The sequence below is a fragment of the Triturus cristatus genome, chromosome 3_1 (assembly GCF_964204655.1).
Source record: "Triturus cristatus chromosome 3_1, aTriCri1.1, whole genome shotgun sequence".
In the NCBI taxonomy this organism is placed as follows: domain Eukaryota; kingdom Metazoa; phylum Chordata; class Amphibia; order Caudata; family Salamandridae; genus Triturus; species Triturus cristatus.
This window is the reverse complement of record NC_140583.1, coordinates 1046709739-1046731366: the sequence shown is the minus strand read 5'-3', so window position 1 is coordinate 1046731366 and position 21628 is coordinate 1046709739. Positions and strand designations below refer to the sequence as shown.

The 21628-nt window shown below is 43.9% G+C and overlaps 1 protein-coding gene and 1 long non-coding RNA gene across 2 annotated transcripts in view; one reads left to right on the top strand and one right to left on the bottom strand.

Annotated features, from left to right (window-relative positions):
• Nucleotides 1-21628, bottom strand: part of LOC146861483 (uncharacterized) — a 124937-nt gene that overhangs the window by 17473 nt on the left and 85836 nt on the right. The window lies entirely within an intron of this gene.
• Nucleotides 1-21628, top strand: part of HOATZ (HOATZ cilia and flagella associated protein) — a 162093-nt gene that overhangs the window by 87453 nt on the left and 53012 nt on the right. Inside the window, exon 4 of the mRNA XM_085645810.1 lies at nt 13447-13506. Within this exon, the coding sequence (XP_085501936.1) occupies nt 13447-13506 (60 nt within the window). The remainder of the gene's footprint in view (nt 1-13446; nt 13507-21628) is intronic.

Here is a 21628-nt window from a genome sequence, read left to right as displayed (position 1 = left end):
GGTTGCTATCTTTCCCCCGGGGGTATGCCAAAAGTGGGTCTTTAGGGCCTTGCCCGTGTGACAACAAATCAGACCAAAATGTCCTGCATATGATCTTTTTCTGCGAGTTCTATGTACTGCAGCGAAATAAATTTATCCTGCCACTGCTAAGATGTTGTAATTTTGAACAGGTCAGACCAGCTCTGGTTTATTTACAAATGCTTGGGTCTTCTGCAATTTGTTTTGGGGTGGCAAGTTATATTATAGGGGCTGTGAGATGTCGTAAGAAAATGCTGCTACCCTAATCGCCCCCCTCTGCCTCTTCATGTCCGCAGTGTAACAGAAAGTTTTACTGTAACGACTACTGGATGCAATGATTTTTGAAATTTTTATAAAAAACAATTAATTTTCCATTGGGTGACAAACTTTTTATTGTGTTTTTATACTTATCAATTGTATAGCACTCTACATTGTAATATATTTAGTTGTGTTAATTATGATACAGTAATGTGATTAATTGTGATAGGAATTTTACTGTGTATGCTTTGATGGTTTTAAAATTTTTTAACCAAATAAAGCCAATTTTTGACTTGACTTGACTTGACTTTGACAGAAGGGGCACGAGAACCCTTTTCTCCCCCCTTAAACTGGGACCTGTCTGTGTCTCCCTTGACCTCCCCCAAACTCTGCTGGGAGGAGCCTGAATCACCCTTCTTGGGGTCAATCTAAGGTACCTTCCTTTGGACCCTGCTACTGATCCAGAGGTCTTCCTCCTTAGCAGGCTCCCTTGGGTCAGTGAGCTTACTATCAATAAGGTGTTGTGACAGATCTGGAAAACAAAGACTGTACAAGTGCTCCTGAGCAAACAAATTATACAATCAATCAATCAAATGATCTTTATTCGGATATATTTAAAACATCCATAAAAGTACATACAAGTTGTTTCATACATTCTTATACAAAAGTGCAAAGTCAATGTGCAAATATGCAAAAAATACTTCTAAAAACTAACAGGCCATGTCCATTTTGTTCACATCAAAAGCTCAATAAAATGCATCGTTAAAATATATAAAAGATCATCCCAATAACAATAAAAAATAGGTCAGTAATTGTTTACCTCACTGCCCTTCACCCAGCCATCCACTGACTTGCAAAAGAAATCCACACAATCCACCCAGTTCTGTTGGGCTAGCATCTGATTTTCCCTGAACTTCTGTTTGTACTTCTCTAGGATCACACCAAACTTTCTTATTAGGGCCTTCTTCATGGGGAAATACCTCATCCTGTCACTCCTTTCTTGAGCCAGTAGAGTGTCCCTTCCCTCACTTGGATTTGCTTCCACAGAATAGCTCCCCAAGCTCCCTCAGTGACATTGTGCATCTGTAAAGAAATTTCGTAGACCTCAAACCATCATTCTATGTCATCTCCTATGACAAAGTCAGACACCAAACCCTTCGGTATGTGGACCTGCCTGTCAGAGGGCACTGCAGAAATGCTGCCACCATCTTGGCTGAACTCAGCCCTCCTGGATTTCAAATCCAGCTCTCTCAGGCTCCGCTCCTAAGCCAACATCATTTTCTTTTCCTCTATAACCAGTCTTTTCTCTTCCATCTCCATGGTCAGCTTTTTCTCCTCTAAAGCCTGTTTCTTTTGCTTTGCCTCTAACTTTAGTTTGGCAAGTTGTAACTTTAGTTTCCTTTCCTGTCTCCTGTCCCCCAGCTCCTCTGGGAACAGGCCTTTAGAGGACACACTGCTCCCTGCCCGGTGGAGGGGTGAGGGAGGGAGGGGCTGTTGGACTTGGCCCATTTTGCAGGGTTATCCCCAAACGTTTTGCTTCTTCCTTCTATTTTTTCCTGACCTGTGTTTGTTGGATTTAGGACTCTGGGCACTTTACCACTGCTGATCTGTGCTAAAGTGCATATGCTCACTGTGTAAAATGTGATTATGATTGGTTCTCCCTGATTGGCATATTTGATTTACTGGTCAGTCCCTAGAAAAGTGCACTGAGTGTGCCGGGGCTGGTAAATCAAATACTACTAGTGGGCCTGCAGAACTGATTGTGCCACCCACATGGGTAGTTCTGAAACGGTAACTCAGACCTGCCAATGCAGTGTCTGTGTGCGTTTGTTAACAGCCATGTCGACTTGGCAAGTGCACCCACTTGCCAGGCCCTAACCTTCCCTTTTCTAACATGTCAGTCACCCCTAAGGTAGGCCCATGGTACCCCTGTGGGCAGGGTGCAGTGTATGTGAAAGGTAGAACATGGACTGGTGTGTGTGACATGTCCTGATAGTGAAATACCGCCAATTTCGTTTTTCACTATTGAAAGGCTATCTTGCCCCATAGGACAGAATGGGGAGTGCTTTGTAACATTTTACAAACATATCTTCCCATAGGGATAAGATAGAAAAATAACGTTTAGGCTCTCTGAACTCAGAATTTAATAACACATATTTTACTAAAGATGGTTTTTAAATTGTGTGTTTGAAAATGCCACTTTTAGAAAGTAGGTATTTTCTTGTTTAACTATTCTGTGTGCCTCTGCCTGTTTGTGTATTGATTGTCTGGTTTTGGAGTGACAGGGGCTGGGGAGGTGCATTCTCTCAGACAGCCACGGGGGGAGGTTTGATGTGTGTTCTGCCTTTCCTGTATGAGTCAGGGCTGGGATGAATAGACATGGGCTGCATTCAGAGTAGGGCGAGGAGTTCTCACTAGCACCTGAATAGGCCCAGTCTGCATGTAGAGTGGTGGGAGGAGATTTCCCTTGCACCTGAATAGGGCCTGTCTGCCTTATACAATGCTGTCTCCACCACCTGCCGGGGAACTGCCCAGAGACCCTTGCACAAAGAGAACAAAGACATTTTGGGGTATAAGTATTAGACCTAAAACCCCTATACTTTAGACTACTTCTGGAATCAAGAGGAACCTTTGCTGAGGAGAAGAGCTGGAGAAACTGAGGAGAAGTACTGTCCTTGCTGTGTGTCTCGGCTTGGCCTGCAGTTGCTGTTTCTGCCAAAGAAAGGAGAAGGACTTTGCTGTGTGCTGTGTCCCTTGCTTGAGGAAAGTCTCCAAGGGCTTGAGTAGAGCTTGCCTCCAGTTTTGAAGTATCAGGAACACAAAGACTTCACCCCCTGCTCCCCTGAACTTCCTTGCTGGGAGTTCTAACCTGCCTGCTAGGAGTGCCTGTGACTCTGTGGGGCTTCTGGAGGTTGTTTCTGCTGCTGGGAGCTGGAAAGCAAATCAACAACAAGAAAATCGACACATCGCTCTTCTTGCGACAGTTTTTCTGACGCAATGCCATGGTGTGAGAAGAATCTCCCCGCGCCGGCCACGCTGCTGCCAAAACCGATGCAGCGCCTGTCGCTGCGGCAAGAATCGATGCATCGAGGGATCGCGGCTGAAAACATCGACACAGCGCCGCTTGCCGCTGCTGCATCATTCGCCGACACATCACGGATTTCCACGCATCTTCCCTGTACGGCACGTTTTCCCCGACGCATTACCTGCGGATCGGAGTCAACTCAGAATCGACGCATCGCTTCCCCCTACAGACCGGATGTGACGCATTCCTACCCTGTGTCCAGCGTAACTGTCGCATCTCATCCACGAAGGTCTCAGGAACGACGCATCTCTTTGTTTTTCAACACTTCCCATCGCTGAGGCTGTTTGGCTTGGTGAATTTTGTCGCAACAACAGGACTTTGCAAAAAATCACGCATCCATAGTTTTCTATGGACTCAGTCACTAAAACCTTTTGAAAGTAATTTTTCTTAATACTTGTATGTTGGATTTTTGGCGTTTTCGTCTTGTTAAGTTTAAATAAAGATACTTACTTTTTCTAAACCGATGTGGTGTCCAATTGTGGTGTTATCACTGTGTTACTGTGAGTGTTGGTACAAATACTTTATACATTGCCTTTGGGATAAGCCTGTCTGCTCGTGCCAAGCTACCAAGGGGATGAGCAGGGGTTATCTAGAATGTGTTTCCCCCTCACCCTGACCAGACGCAAGGGTCCCTATTTGGACAAAGGTACTTACCTCTGCCAACTAGAGACCCCCATTTCTAACAGGGACCATCTGTCCTTGCAGGCTGGTTGCCCCTGTCCCACAGGCATTCCCAGATTTTCCACTCAATCCCGGTCAAGCTCTCCATCATCCTGTATTTCCCCATCATCCTCATTCTCTGGGGTTTCATGTGCTGCATCCCTAGATTCCAACCCTGCCCTCAGCGCCTCTTGCAGCTCCAACATTTTTGTGAAGGTAGAAAACTTAAATCCCTTGCAAACATCCGTGAGTTGGCTCACAGTGTATTTTCTCAGCTTGGCCAACGCAAAATCCATGTTTGCAGGTGCAGATATGGGACCGTCAATCAGAGACATCATAGGAAAAAGTAAAAATGGCAATCAGGGGCAATAGAAAAATTAAAAATACCAATTAAAGAGAGTAGGAAAAACACGAATTGGGATCAGAGACAATTGCTTCAAATTGGTCTAGATGTGGAATGTAATGTTCACCAAATTACTATAAGTACTGCACAAATACAATTCCTGTCCTCACTGCTGATCACCAGTGTTAAACATTGGGTCTCTATTTGCAGAGGTTTGGACGGTGAACCCAGTCCAAGTAGGGACCAAACGTCTATTCAGGATAAGTCAGATACAAATCCTTAATCAACCTGTGCTCACCCTCTTGTAGCTTGGTACAGAGCAGTCAGGCTTAACTTAAGGCAATGTGTAAAGTATTTGTGCAACACAATTACAGTAGCACTGTGAAAACACAACAAAAAGACACCACACCAGTTTAGAAAAATAGAGGATATTTATCTGAGTAAAACAAGACCAAAATGACAAAAATCAAAAAAGAACTTGAGATGTTTTTTTTTAAAGAATAAAATGCAATATAGTGCTTAAAAGACAATAGCGCCTTAGGAGTTACTTGAGGTCGTGCTGGACCTGGGTAAATCCAAGTTTCAGGCCGACCACAATGGAGGGCAGGCCGGCTACAGGACGGAGACAGAGCCCACTGAAAAAGTACCTTCGATGGAGCAAGCGTCAAGGACTCGATGAGTCAGTTCCCATCCACGCAGTTGGGTAGATGCGTTGGTGTCTAGCATTGTAGTCTCCCACGTCGTCGTTGAATCACTTTTGATGCAGGCGATGCGTCATCATCGAGCCTATCAGTTGGGGCCCGGGTCAGCAACTAACCACTTATGATGTAGGGTCTGCGTGAGCCTGGCTGTTGGTTCCCGCGTCGTCGATGAACCCTTTACAATGCAGGTGCTCCATCGTCAATTCTCGCAGTCGGGTATCTTCAAAGCAGCTCTGCGTTGAGGGGCACTGCATCACTTGCGATTGGCGCAAAGTCATCAATGCATCTATTTTTGTAGAAAAGCAGCTGCAGAACCCACTTCCCAAGTCTTAGGACTGAATTGGCACGTCTTGGCAAGGCAGGACTCGTATTTGGCAGAGTCCAGCAGCTGAAGCAGAGTTGAAAGAAGCCTTTGGTGGCCCTGAGACTTGAAAACAGTAGGCAAGTCTTTGGAGAACTTGGGTTCAAAGATGTAGAGAGCAGGTCTAATAATCTCACTCCCAGGCAAGAAGCAGGAGGCAGCAGGCCAATACAGCAAAGCAGTTATCAAAGTAGCAGTCTCTCCTACAGCACAGCAAGCAGCAGGCTAACACAGCAAAGCAGTTAGCAAAGTGGCAGTCTCTCCTACAGCACAGTAGCTCTTCTTCCGGGCAGAATGTCCTTAGTTCCAGTAGGGTGCTCAAATCACGGTGTCAGAGGTCTAGTCCATATACCCAATTTGGCCTTTGAAGTAGGAAGTCTTCAAAGAGATGCTTTGAAGTGCACAAGGCCTGTCTTTCCTGCCCTGGCCCCATACTCACTACAGGGGGGGGTATGCAACCCTTTGTATGGGGACAGGCTCAGCCCTATTCAAGTGCAAGTGTCAACTCTTCCCTGTCATCCTGCCTCAGGGTGACCCATCAACATGCAATTGGCTGCTCAGTCACACCTTCTACTCTGCCTTTGTGGGTGGCTGTCTAGAGGGAATGCAGGAAGCCAGCTGTCTCCCACCCCAGACGTGTATTCCAGGGACAGGCAGAAGGCACCAAATGGTCTAAGTAAGAAAATGACAACTTTCTGAAAGTGGTATTTTCAGACTTGCAACTTAAAATCCAACTTCACCATAAGTGGGGATTTTAAATTGTGAGTCCAGAAACACCAAACTTCAAATGTTAATATTTTCCCAATTGGAAATTACACTTATAAAATGTAATAAGGTAATCCAAATGTTAACTTTTGGGAGAGATAGGCCTTGTAGTAGTGAAAATGAATTTAAGAGTATTTCACCACCAGGACATGTAACACTGAAAAGTAGATGCCTTATTTTTTAAATACACTGCACCCTGCCATTAGGGTTGTCTAGGGCCTACCTTATGGGTGACTTATATGTAATAAAAAGGAAGGTTTGGGCCTGGCAAGTAGGTTTACTTGCCGGGTCGAAATGGCAGTTTACAACTGCACACACAGGCTCTGCAGTGGCAGATCTGAAACATATTTAAAGCGCTACTGCAGTAGGTGGCACAATCAGTGCTCCAGGCCCTGGGCTCATATAGTGCACGTTATTTGTGACTTATAAGTAAATTAAATATGCCAATTGGGAATAAGCCAATGTTACCATCTTTAGAGTACAGAGCACATGCACTTCAGCACAGGTTAGCAGTGGTAAGTAAAGTGCCCAGAGTAGAAAAGCCAACAAAACTGAATTCAGCAAAAAGGGGAGGAGGAAGGTAAAACGTTTGGGGTGACCCTGCAGAAAGGGTCTAACAGGCCCTAGACTACGGTGTGAATAGGTGACATTCAGATACATGGGAATTAATATTTACCTTTCACCCTCAGATCTGCGGGATGGCAACCTGGACAGAACAGTCCGGCCCATCCGCAGCCAAGTTACATTTTGGCCCTCTCTTCCCATATAAGTTATGGGGTGAGTTGCAGTGTTAAAGATGGTAGTACTTCCTCGCCTCTTATATTACTTTGCGAATACTCCTTAACTTATTCCTTGTTCCTTTTCAGAGACCTTGTCAAATTACTGATTGCTTCATTTTGGGGTGCGAAATGCAGTAGAGTGGCTCTGCCTATCTTGAAATTACCGGTTGAGGTGGGTGGTCTAGCTCTCCTGGATTTGAGCGATATTATTTAGCGGCCCAGCTGCAGTAGGTTGCTTGATTTCTGGCGGGGTTGATCCTTGTATGAGACTGGGATGAGCTTCATTACCTTCAAGAACAATTTATTTCACTATTCTGTGTTCCCCTCCAAACATTCTCGCTTGCACTTCCCCAGGGTGTATCGAACAGCGCTCTCCTGCCTTGACAGAACTTGTGCGATTAATAAGCCAAAAGCACCCTTAGCACCAGCTATTGCTCTGCCTGGCCTCCCCACTCGGTCAGGATGGATACGTTCTGGTCAGATTCGGTCATGGACTGAATCGCGTCTGTCAGTGCTAGGAAATCTTTTGTCAATGACGCATTATTAGACTTCTCAAAGCTTATGACAGGCTATATTCTTCCTTCCGGACAGTTCCTCACCTATAAATGTATTACAAAGGTACTGCAAGATCTGTTTCAAATTCAAGTTTTTGAACCCACTATGCATAAAGTGTATCAGATGCTTTACACTGTAGGGAATGGCGGCAAATTCATAAAGGGGTTTTATGGTGTCTTTTCGCAGCAACAGGATACTTGGGGTTGGATCTAGGAAAGACATTATATGGTACCAAATGGCATAAAATAATGGAATACCCCCTAAAGGTGTCACACAATGCCTGGCTTTGATACATTCAAATCAATATCCTGAATCCTGCCTACTTAAGATCCAACAATATTAATGAACTATACCCCTGAGCAGACTCAAACTGTCCCCAATGTCAGTCACCAGATGTTGACCTGCTGCATATGCTCTGATCCTGTCTCCCAGTTTCCTTCTACTGGGCCACTGTTACCGAGTTTTTAACAGCCACAACAGGTTGTACACTAACAAATTCCCCAGAGGTGGTTAAGTTAGGCTGATTTCCACAAGCTTAACTAGAGAGTGCCTCCACTTAAAGTATAGCTTTTGCTTTGCTTTTAGCAAAGCGTAATATTACAGATGTGTTGGAATAGTTCTATCCGTCCATCCGCTGAGACCTGGTGCGAGGTTTCACCTCCTTGGTTTTAATCTGAGAGTACATTGTTAAATAGGGAAGAGCAGGCAAGGTTGATGAAATATTTTATCTCTCACCCAGGGGTGGCTCCTCCGTAATGGCAGAGGAGTCAGTGACCGAAAAATAAAATGATAATAAAACCACATCATTTTATTTTTCTGTGACTGGTTTAAGCATTTATGTATAGCGAGGTGGGGCCGGGAGGAGTGGTGGGCACTTAGAAATGGGCTTGCAAGTCTGGCTGGCCGTCTTAGGCTGGCCAAACAGACTTGCACAATTCTATTCCTCCAACCCAGCTGTGTTCACAGCCGGGTTGGAGAAAAGCTGCAGGCTTCCAGGTACTGTCTGAGCTGCAGACCAGGCCACTCAGAAACATCAATAAATGTTATTAGTCACAGGATAGTAAGTAATAAAGAGCATTCCAGCTGTTATCTTTTTATATGCAAATTGTATTTATGATCTTGCTGTGTACTCTTGTTGTTATGAGGCAGAATCGGGTGCTTAACAAACTTATAATCAAACAAGAGCATTAGAGGGATATATAGGCAAAAAGTGGCACCCTCACTCAACTATATACAAAAAAGCCCTTGTTGCACATTAACATCATGTCAATACTTCATGTGCCCCACAGCTTCTATTCTAGTGGGTGAGAGTCTACTGTCTACTTATGAACTCTCCCAGATGTGTTATATAAAAAAGCCCGTTCAATTTTAAAATGGTCTATATATGGTATGGTGTTTTTTATTATGAGTACGGGCACTATAAATGAAAGACGAGTGCAATGTGCTTTTCCGTAACTCATTTTTAATTTGTTGATGAGGGAGATTCTCCTCCTTTTCAGATGGGGATCTTTAAGGAACATATATGTCTAGATGTGCACCTAAATTCTTTTTTAGGGTACACACACACACATTCCTTTTTCACTTATGGGTGTTGGTTTTCGTTCCTTTTTAGGAAAGTGCAGATTATGAGAGAGGGAGCAAGTTGGCGAGAACCTGCCAATAGCTCCATGGTGGTTGCTTACGTGAGGCACTTCCTAATCACATTTTTTGTACTTATTTCTCAACACATGTGACACACACCTCTTGAGCATAGAACCTATATTTGTTTTTATGTATACATCTGAGAAGGTTCATAAGTAGATATGAGACTCTTCCCCACTAGAAATAAAAAGTTGTGGGGCCCATGAAATATTGACATGATGTGTAATGTGCAACAAGGGCTTTTTTGCTTAGTAAACTTACCTATCTATGTATTTGAAGTGCATGATGATGTAAATTGTAGGTCGTAGTAAAGGTATGTATGTATGTAAGTTATGTCGATGTGAAGTGCATGTTGGAATAAAAGTATGTCTATCTGAAGTGACTGTGATTAGAATGGCAGTCAAGTAAGTATAAATTGAGGTGTCCATGATAAATAAAACAAGCATTTGCAATGCAATAGGTCTCGCATTTCCGCGAGTTTAAGCTATTGGCATTGTAAATAACAATGCCTTTTATTTAGGTTTTAAAAACAAAAACAAAAATATAAGGCATTGTCATTTGCAATGTCAATAGCTCAAACTCGCGTAAATGTGAGACCTACTGAATTGCAAATGCTCGCTTTTTCACTTCAGCAGGCCTCAAAATGCAAGCATGGCTATTGGCTTTGTCAATGCGCTTTTCATTTTGTGTACAAAACAAAAATCAACCAGGTCAGACACTGGCAAGGAGTCTACCATTTTGCCTACGGGGGCTAACAAAACAGAGTTCAACTACCAGGGCCAATAAAACAGCTCAGTGAGTTGAGCATCCACTGCATAATAGACTGGGGAGGACTAGTTAGAAGCCCAGAAAGGCCTAATCAGCCTTCCCATGGTCCATCTTTAAGAAAAAAAGTATCACTGAGCTAGTGTGCCTATCGCCTGACACTAACACTGCAAAAGACTCTAAATGCCAGCTGGAACCGGGTACACTCTGAGGTACACTGCCACGATAGAAGTACTTTTCTGTAAAAACCCCGGTGGACTCTTCGCAAATTCCTGCTGACGTCGACATCAAAACACACAAAAGCACAAGTGTGTCAGGAAAATAGAAGACCAATGCAACTAACAAAAAATTATATTGCAAGGCCCACCCTTCTCATCATGTGTCATGCGGAGCGCCAGAGGGGAGCTGAAGACTCACACTGACAGCCGAATGACACTGAGACGTGTCAAAGCAGCCTGGCTGAACTCCCACTGGAATATCAAAAAGTTAGATGCGTGGCCAAGCCTGAAAAAAAGCAGCACAGCAATCCGCTGCCTCACCCCTATTTGTGTCGAATCGATGCTTACGGAGAAGCAAAAAACCCACACAAAAATACACACAAGAGTTTAACGCTAACAAACATACAATAGGCAGGCAGGATCGCTGCTGACATCTACAATGAGCTGAAGGACAAATTCCAACACCAAGGGGACAGAATCAGTCCATCCTAAGTAAACTGAACACCACTACATTTAGCAATAGTAACAATCTGCTAGTTACAAAGCTTGGCAATACAAATTTGCGAAATTAAGTATTTTATGAAACAAGATGTTTATTCCTGCATATCAGGTTTCTCTGTGTTTCTCCGTTCTGTTTTAACTGCGCTAATCCTACATGCAAAATGACAAGAAATATGAATTAAAAAGGTGAATTGGTGCGCTCATTTAAAAAAATAATGTTAACTATTGGGGGAAGGCATGCACTGTTGTGGGGGTGGTGGGGTGGTATGGGGAATGGCATGGGGACATTAAGAGCGGCACAGAGTGCACTGAAAAAATGATGCGCCCATGAAGGTTGGTACTTCTACTTCTTTGCTCCAAGACGAGTAAAGTTCAAAACCACCTGCATTACAGGTAGGAGAACATTCTGCGGTTACTAAACTGTTCACCAGCAACACCTGGAATGATACGGGAACTTAATTTCTGGACATGCTCCAACCCAAAGGATTTTCTATGCATTGTTGAAACTTTGAAACAGAGACCGGTCGCTAGGTCAAGATACGGATAATATGGATTAAATGGACTACGCTATATTAAGTCGTTGAGGGGCACTAACTTGTGCGGCAGAGAGAAAACGGTCGAGAGAAAACAGTACATTCAAAAACACTAGTATGATGTCATTCATTTTACTCTGTGCGTGAAATTGAATATTAAACTTTGCAATGGTGTTCTGAGAGGATCAGCTGCTCTGCTGGAACAGACCACATTAACGCTCGGTATAACGCCAAATAACCGGGTCGTTCATGGCCACAAGTTACTATCATATAGAATAAACCATGAAAAAGATAGAAGCAGGAATGCTAAAGTGAGCTTGCACTACAGAGGGAGTGATGTTAAAGTGCTTTGGATGACCGTGGCAAGGCTTTCTGGAGGCCACTCATTCCACTTTAATAACCAAGGAAAGGCATGGCAAAAACGGCATCTGCAAAATACATTAACAAACAATCACAAATCTGTAACCAAAACAATAAGTGTTTAGGACTCTGCTCGTGCACAAGCTCTTAGAACCAAGCTAGAGCCTGAGCTAGGTTCTGGCTCGCACTGTTGTTTTGTTGGCTCGACCACTGCTAATGCTTTCTACATTAAATGTAACACGTGTTAACTTTCAATTGTAACATTTCGTAGATGAATGCTTCAGAAATGAACAAAAGACACACAATTTTGTTCAAAATTAGATGAAGAAATTCGGTGTTTTAAAGTGTGCACGTTTACCCACCTGGTTCAGTAAATACTCGTCGTCACGCTTACTTAACTCTATACATCTACAGTGTGCTGCCCGGAGTAAAGTGCTTTGACGCCTCGTCAGGGGCAGTAAGCGCTATATAGATGCAATTACAATTGCCTCATGCGATAGTCGCGAACAGAGAAACACGACTAAAACACATCGTAGCCGTAGTTCATGATAACGTGCTGAACGTATACCTGCATTTGTTCATAGTAGACATGGAAAACTTCATCTCCCAGATGTCGCTGAAACCGGAAGCGGAAGCCTAGTAGCTGGAACAGGAAGTGACCTTTGCTAGGTGAAGGTGACGAGTGACCTGTAACGGCCTTATCGACAAGCTGAAAAGGGTTGGCGGGAGCAGGTGTGTGCAGGCGGCAGTACTGTCAGATTGGATACATATTTTGAGCGGTTCTGTTTAGGACTATGCAATGCAAGGGGCTTTGCTGGGACTATTCAGTGCACGTGTGGGGCTTTCATTAAGACCCAAAGTTTGGAGATATGCTGAACTGTTGCTTCTGGTAACAATCACAACTGTGTTTTCTCTTGGCTTTTTGTGGCTGTGCAGTCTCCGGGGGCTGGGGATGCCGAGATCCTGCCCGGATTATTCGGACTCCTGGGGGCTTATGCTCTTGCTGTGCAATACTCCTAATTTTGCCATGTACGGACCCTTTCTGTGAGCTGAGGCGGTTTTGACAGCTTGGGTCGTTCTGTGCTTTGCTGGTGGCTGAGTACTGTCGCCATATGAAACATTTGCACATTGCACGAACAGTGTGAGAATGGAGGCAACATGCACAACGGGAGAGGAGAGGGCGGGAGCAGGGACGCCATGCGGACAGTGGGAGTGGGGAGGGGGGTACAAGGAGGATTCAAGGACAGCGGGAGGTGGAGGGTGGGAGTAGGCTCACACGAACAGCAGGAGGCAGGATGGTTGGTGGTAGGAAGCTGACTTAGAATATGGGAGGAGAGGGGGCAGGTGGGGCAAACAGACAGACAGGGGAGAACACGGAGAGATGCACGAAGGAGCTAGCTTATAACAACAAGCACTCGTAGAGTGCTTAAACACATGAAAAAAAAAATAGCGTCTAAAAACAAGCGCTAGTAATGTTGCCAGTTGTGGGTGTGCCGGCAGAGGAGGCTGGGTCTGTGCAGCAAAGCGGCCGTGCGGCCGCGAAAGTGAAAGTAAGTGCGGCGCGCGCGCCCGCGCACATGCACTGTAGCTTTAGGCTGGCCTGGTAGCACTTTTTGGAGCCCACATACAAAATGTCTCTTCGAGCCAGCGCATGCGCTGGGCTCAGCGAGACCTAAAAACAGAGCGACCAGGAATGCATTGATATCTACAAACAGTTTATGCTGGTTTTCTACCTCTGGAATAGTGAAGAAGCCACTTGCTTCTTCCCAGGTTTCTCTGCAAAAACCCAAGCTAAAATGTGAGTTTGTGAGACCCCTGGACTGAACTAAACTCTTTTACTGTGTTGCTGATGAGGCTGTGAGTTGGATGACCACTGATCAGTGCCTGTGTTTTTCTCCATTAGGCAAAGCAACGCGAGGAAATCATCGCTCTATTGAAAACCCAACGGGAGGAAAGGCTCAAGGTGAGGCTTTGGTCACCTTCATTACTTGTGCTGCCACCAGAGGCGCAACTAGGGCCACATTTCGGAGGGGGGAGGGCTAAGAAAACATTTCGTGGGGGTCTAATTCTTCCAGCAATAGGCAGATGCAGGGGCTCTAAGAAGGGGTGAAAAAACAACAAAGCCTCATTAACAAGCAAATGGTCTTTTAAAGACCTGTTAAGTACTCCGGTGCGGCTGTGTGCGTGCCTGGGAAGCTGTCTCAGCCCGGACTGACACACACGACTGGGGGGGGCTGAAGCCCTTTGAGCCCAATGGGTGTTGCACGCCTGGCTGCCACTGAGGTTGACACTGTGATTTTGAAAACTTCACCTGTATGCCCAACAATTTTGTGACATCATACAAAAAAACATGGATTAAAGGTATGGGGATAGTGTAAGTGTATCTAGGCATGCACGTACGCTGGACTGTGTGATTTAACATATGTTGACATGGACCCCAATTACTAAGTGACGTTTGGTGAGTTTTCCCAAATTGTAATATACCAGTCTTAGTAGGGTCACGAATTTTGAATACTCATGTGTTCATCTGACGAAAAATTGACATTTCGGTGCTTTGGTAACATGAGACTGCCTTCATCAGAACATGTGTATTCAATGCATACACAGTTAAGGACACCATCAACTGTGTTTTCTTTAACTGAATGAGGGGATGAACACGTAGTTGAAAGCATGTACAAACACCAAAGTACACACTCATTTGTTTCTAGGTTTTGCCTTGTTTACATTTATAAAGTTCAAGAAGTAGCACTGCCAGCCTGGACCGCTCCCATCTTCAGGTCCCATTTGAGAATTAAGATTTGCGGAGAAGAAAACAGCACTTCTAAATTTATTTTTAAAAACCGAAAAAACTGAATTCTTTTGTGTGACCTTTAATTATTAGTCGTGATGTTAATACCCGACAGGCATCCAAGTACACGTCTGCATTTATTGGATAAACTGATGTGGAAATATACGAGTGGCAACTTAAGTTTATTACAAAATAAGTACAGATAATGCCAATTAGAATGACAAAACATATACGCATGCAGATGGAAATGTTTAAAACACCATAAGATTGGGAACCTCATTTACAATGCACTGGACTACCAAAGAGTGTCTTGATGCTCGTCCTTTGTGTAGATCTTGGCTTGAGGTTTCTCTACAAAAGTGAAAACGTCATTGGCCCTCATTAGAAGATTGGGGAAAATAGTGTTGTATTCACCACAACTGGATGAGGTATTTACACCGGCATTCGGTCCTTGTAGAAACAATTCAGAGAAAAGGCAAAATGACGAAATACCTTTTCCACAGAAATATGTTTTTGTGGAAAAGGTAAATGTTTATTTAAAAAAGGTTCCAGTAGTCCTTCTTTTATGTCTACCATGACCCATTATTTGAAAACAAAAGCGAACCGCAATACAAAGGGACAACGGGAACAGAGGGTGAATATAGAAGATGGAGGGTGAAATAGATGGTGTAGAGGAGGTTTTTAAGGATTAGAAACAAAAAGACCTGTACAAAGATGGAGTTGGGAGCAGTCCACCTGGTAAAGATTACTTCTAAAGAAAAATTCATAAAGGTGTGACGAGAAAATTTAATCAGAAGCATTTTCTTCAGCTTAGTTTTATGTCAGGAACACTTATTACCACATATGGTGACTACCCCCTATTCTGATGTTTAACTTGAAAACGCGCCATAACCTGAAGAATTCGTTTTTATCACACCTATTTCTAACTCTGTCTGTTTTGTCTTTTTTCATGGCCTTTTACTTCCAATGAATTGCGCCAGGTTTGATCTGCGGGAGTCTAACCGGGTAAAACTCCCAGGGTGCAATCATCATCACACAGCTCGTAGTTTTGATATCCATGCGTGTTCTTGTTTGCTCTGGCATTGGAATTTAGACAGTGGTTGACGTGGGCAGGATCGGAGGGGCACGACGTGCCCATACTTTTTTAAATTTAAGAATAACAGTTCCCATACTTTTTATGAAAAGACAACCATCCCAGGACTGTAAATTCTGAGGTTGAAATGCTCCAGCTGAAGTATAAGGCAGGGAGACTCCTGTGCTGTTAAACCGAGGGTGGGGCAGATAGCTAAATAAGCCTTCCTACCAGGGTGGCTGCTGCCTAACAGAAATGTAAATGTGCACAAATAATTAATCTGCAAATTTAAAGGGTGCTTGGAAGACAGTATCGGCGTTAATTGATGGAATTACTTGAATCATCCGGATGACTCAGATTTATTCTTTTTGACGGGCATGGCTAGGGAGTTGCAAGTTGAGCTGCAAAGTGTGTGTTTTTAAACTACAGTTATAAAAAGAATTACACTATTTGCAGTGGGTATTACTAAAATCTATATTTTGGAAACAATTTTTTATCATAAACCTTTTTGCTCATTTTTTAGTAGCCTATCTTATACTGTGTGTAATGCAAGTTTCAAATAATGACTTACATATTCACAGTGCTTTCTGTCACAGAACTGGGACCTCGTAGCACTAAATATACACAACTCACTTCTCTCCACTGCACCAACATGGATTCAGTTCTGTGGCCCCCGGTTACATACACAGACCTCTGCAGTGCATTAACTAATAGAGGTTTCATAATGTACAATACTGCATTTCCCACTGATTAATTTAACTTGCACTTATGTTTTTTATTTGGATTGTGCCTTATTTTATATGTGAATGAATGAAATGACATTTATGTAGCGCATAGCCAGGTTTTTAACTATTTCCAGAACACAAGATGATTTGATTCCCTACGCAGATGCAAAGGTAGGGAGTTCCAGAGTCTGGCGGCATTATACGAAAAAAGCGGGCTACCACTTCTGGCCTTCTTAATCCTAGGGACCGCCACCAGGTGGAGGTCATCTGAGCGGAGCCGTATATTCGCCCTATAAGGACGAATCATGTCCTTGTTGATCGGTGGACCGCTCCCTCCCAGAGACTTATGAGTGACACAAAGGGCCTTAAAGTTGATTCTCTCCTGTACTGGGAGCCAATGGAGAGAACGCAGTGCAGGTCTTGCAGAGCAACGATTTGAAATTCCCATAAGCAGCCTAAACCTATCTGAAGGTAAAAGACCGAAAAAGTTGAAGACTATCATGTTTATTTACCCAGGCCTTTGACCTCACACCCTTGCCTTTGACTCCGTCCCCATGCTCAATCACCCTCCCCCTTTGTGCACTGCATCACAGTTCTCATACATTTTTTAATGCACTTCAACCAGCCCCGAACTTGTTATGAGGACAATAATAGCCATTTGTATTGGGTAATTCTTAACAAATCACAATGCTGATTGGTCCATATGAAATGCAGATAGTAATGTGGATGAAAGGACGGTGTCTCCTGCACAGTGACCCAGACAGAAAAAAACAGCAAGAAAGCCAGCCTATGGGGTGGGTTGCAAGCTACATAGATCTGAGTCACCATCAGTGCATTGTTTTCAATCCACACAGTACCATCTCTGCCTTTTATCCTTCCAAAGGACGATAAAAGGCGAGACCTTTGAGTTCTAGTAAAAATAGCAGCAACGTTGTATGTGTCCAGCGACCATAAACAATTTAGTTTGGAGCCTGAGCTAAAGGGTGAATAGATAAAAAGACTGTCAGTGCTACATTTGTCAGGTTTCTGTAAATGTAACCGTTTCAACAGAATGGTCACACAGTCACCCTAGCTACAGTTAAAAAAATTCTGTGGTACAGGAAAAATGTATTTCACCAGCCTCTGCATTTATGTTGCCGATTATAGAACGGGTCAACTACAATTAATTTTCATGAATATAAAGTGTTCAGCGTGAATTTAAGATATTAGCGGGAAGTTTGAAGAGAAAAAAAATCATGTGTTTCAGTGACAATCCAATTTCACAGCAAAATATAAGCTTCAAGGTTAAAGAGGTCATCTTACAACTTTATGTAAGGATGGATTTTAAGGCTCTTTCCAATACTAAATTCTTTCAGTTTTTTTAAAGTTCATTACATTCTAGAATAAAATGTTGCTTTCCCGTATGTAGCGGTTTCAGCGAATGTTTCCTGATGATATTGCTTTTAAGAATTATTTAAACTGAGCTACTGACCAATATAGGTCTAGGAGGGCTTGAGCCATGGCAGAATTTCAGGAGGAACTCTGACTTGGTAAGTAATTTTCATTAAAATCTGCTATATGAATTTTCAGTTTACATGACTATCTCGAGAATCTGGTGTGGATCCAGTCCCCGCTGGACCTACGTTGGACACCCATTCTGTACATTGTATTTTGCAATTCTGTTCTAAATTAATTAGTTTTAAGAAAAATGCAGCGACAACCATGGGCATAGCTACATTACAAACCATGAGACATAACAGAGGCAGATATCATAAAAAAAATAAACGAGAATGTATTTCAGCAAACATAAGTGACCGGTCCCTCCCTTTTCAGGCCCAGCTACAGACTGCTTTAGCTGTCTGGTGCAAGAGCGCTTGTCTTCTATCCAACTAAAAGAGCGCTTTGGGTCAGACCTCTTTAGCCACTGGCTTTCATGTCTTCCCCATGTTTTGCCTTCGCTTGGGTGGGCTGTCCATCAAGGCCATAACATTTTGAGGATAGTTACCTCTCATAGTTCTTATATTAAACCTGAGAAGCAACATGGTGTGTAGCTTTACTCAGTATGCGTTCTTTGATATATTATCTATGCTAGCGCAGTGACATTTTAATTTTTAATTGCTGATTTATGGCTTTACGTCTAGATAGTTGAATGCCTGTCTTTTAATGAAGTCATAGTGCCATTCAGTAGTTGCCTTTGTGCAGTTATTTCTTTTAGTTTGCTGTCTGGAAAATATGTTGGAGGCTACCATTTTTTTGTTCACATAGTAAGATGTTCACTATAACAATGGGAACAACTTGCTAGTATTTTGTCAAAAGTTATCTACTGTACAATATGTGCTATGTAGTCTTTGGAATTTCATAGAAATGTGAATGTTACTGCTTCTTTAAAAATAGCATTGGCTTTGCCAATGCTTATCCTATTAAAGCCTCACCAACCTCATACAGAAAATGTTGGGATCAAAGTTGGCTCTTTTTTTGCTCTGATGCTAGATTGAAGTATTCCACAGTTGGGGGCCGTAGACTGAGATTCTCTATCTGCATTTGGTGTTTCTCCCAAGTAGGCAAATGTGAGCAAGGATCCCCATTTACGCAGTAGATTCCTGCCTATTGTGGTATTCAAAGAAATTATATATTTTACAACTCGAAGTGGCACTAGTTTAGAGTAAGTTTGAATATGCACAATTCCACTTCCAAACATTGCATCACATTCCATGGAATTTTGTTTCAATTTCAGAAAAGAAATTTGAGTGTGGGAGCGGGAGAGGGAGGGCATAGAATGTTAAAAATTAGAAATAGATTTAAATTAATTGCACACACAATTGGAACCATCGTCTGCTTTTGAAGATTTTTAATCCGAAAAATATGTGAGACAATCATAGGAGTTCTTTTTACTAGTTTTGATTAAATTAGATACCCGCAGAATGGCTTGAAATGTATATCCTCTCAAAGAAAAGCATGAGATGTAAATAGGAAAAATAAAATGCCTAATTTCAAGAAATGCAAAAAGAACAGTTGTTGTACGGAATGCTGAACAATATCAAACATTCATCCCCAGTACAGAGATATGGGCCTAAATCCATAGTTTGTTTGCTCACCATGCTTTTCTAGTTTGGACCCAGCTATATGCAAATCAAACTTGACCCTGTTCCCCATGGGAACAGTACAGACCGAACTGTCAGGCCAGGTCCTCCCTAGCATCTTTGGCATGATTTCCCCCTGTCGTTTTGCTTTTGACCTCCTGTGTTTTTGACTGCATTTAGTTTTTTCTGGTTTAAGTCTCTGGGTACTTTACCACTGCTGACTAGTGCTAAAGTGTAAGTGCTCCCTATGTAAATTGTATTGGTGATTGTTTTATCCATGATTGGCATATTTGATGTACTAGTAAGTCCCTAGTAAAGTGCACTGAGTATGCCAGGGCCTGTAAAGCAATTGTTACTAGGGGGCCTGCAGTACTGATTGTGCCACCCACTTGAGTAGCCCTGCAAACATGTCTCAGACCGGCCACTGCAGTGTCTGTGAGCCCATCTATGCCTGTGAATTGTCTGCTAGGAAATTACCTGGAAGACACTACTTGGAGGGAGGTGGAATACAGGTCCCACTTAGAGATGATGGGATTGCCTGAGTGGGTATGCCTGACCACACAGTCTATGGCAGCCCAGGACCTGGAGCCTGAAAGAGTGGCTCAGGTGTCTGCCAAGAAGAGGGGGGACAAGGAGCGCGGTAAACCCGCTCCAATAATTCCCACAGCTTGGGAGGAGGCTCAACCTGAGGGGGACGCCACCTGGCTGAGCTGACCTATTGGCAGCAGGATGGGAGTCCCACCAGGGAGGAATTCTGCACAGAGCAGAAAGATTTCCCCTACAGTTGTGGGTCTTCAGCTGCAGGCCGAGGACCAGGCAGCTGACAAAGACCCTAAATCTCACCTGATCTATTGGTAGAATGATCTCCTCTATAGTGTGCCTAAGGTTGCTGAGCCTGGGGCAGCCTGTGTGCTGGTGGTACCACAGTCTTTTAGAGCCTTCCTAGTGGGTCTGGCCTTTGGCAGGACATTTTGTGCAGGGCAAGACCTTTGATGGGCTTGTCACCCACTGTTACTGGCCCAAGATTAGAAAACATTCATATATGTTCTGTAGATCCTGCCAAACTTGCCAAGCGAGTGGCAAGAGTGGGGGAAGATGTAAGGCTCTCCTACAACCATTCCCTGTTGTGAGCACCTCTTTCGAGCATCTGGGCATTGACATTGTGGGGCCTCTGGATCACAAGACAGCCATGGGCAACATGCTCTTCCTGGTCTTGGTAGACCATGCCACCCGGTACCTGGCTATTATCCCTCTAAGGACAGTGACTGTGCCTGTTGCGGCCCAGGCACTGATTGAGATCTTTACCCGCATGGGTTTCCCCAAAGAGGTGGTATCTGACAGAGGTACCAACTTCATGTCAATGTCACTGTATATGAAGGCCATGTGGAAGGAGTATGGAGTGAACGACAAATTTACCAACCCCAGAGTAATGGGTTGGTTGAGAAATTCAACAAACCTTAAAGGACATGATTGGGGGCCTGTCATAACCCATGAGATGTAAGTGGGAAGTCCTCTTGCCATGCCTTCTCTTTGCTTACAGGGAGGTATTGCAGAAGGGGGTTGACTTCAACTCTTTTGAACTTCTGTACAGGCACCCTGTGGTGGGACCTCTTAGTTTGGTGAAGGAGGGCTGGGAGCAAGCTCCTAGGAGGCCACCCCAAGATGTATTTAGTAACATGCCTGCCCTCCGAAACCAGACAGCACGCTTCAGGAAACTCACCGAGAGAACCTAAAAGCTAGCCAGGAGGACATGAAGCGCTGGTATGACCAGAATACCACTCTGGTTGAGTTTCAGCCTGCTCAAAAGCAGTGGGGGATGGAGCCAGCTTAGCCTTGTGCTCTAAAAGACAAGTGGCCTGGCCCCTATGAGTTAAAGGAGTGCAAGAATGATCTCACCTACCTGGTGGACTTGTAGACTCCGTAGAACCCCTTGAGAATCCTGCAAGTGAACCTCCTCAAACCCCTCTTCAAAAGGCCAGAGTTGACAATGCTCTTAGCTACTGATGATGAAGCGGAAGAGGAGAGTGAACCTCTCCCCAACCTCCTGTCTGCTCAAGAGCAGGATGAGTCCAAGGAGGGTGTAATCCTCTCCCCTACACTGACCCTAGAAGAGCAGTGATGTCGCCAGTTGCTGGGACAGTTTGCCACTCTATTTTCACTCATCCCAGGAGTCACCCATTGGTGTACTCATGACATTGATACTGGGGATAGTCCACCTGTGAAGCACAAGATTTACAGGATGACTGACAGAGTGAAGGCTAACATTAAGGAAGAGGTTTCAACGATACCAGCCCTAGGGGTGATTGAGCCCTCCAGCAGTCCTTAGTCCAGCCCAGTGGTCTTGGTTCCAAAGGCTGCCCCGTCTAGTCTCACTCCTGAACTGCAGTTCTGCATGGACTACCGCGGGCTCAATGCCATCACCAAGATTGACGCACATCCTA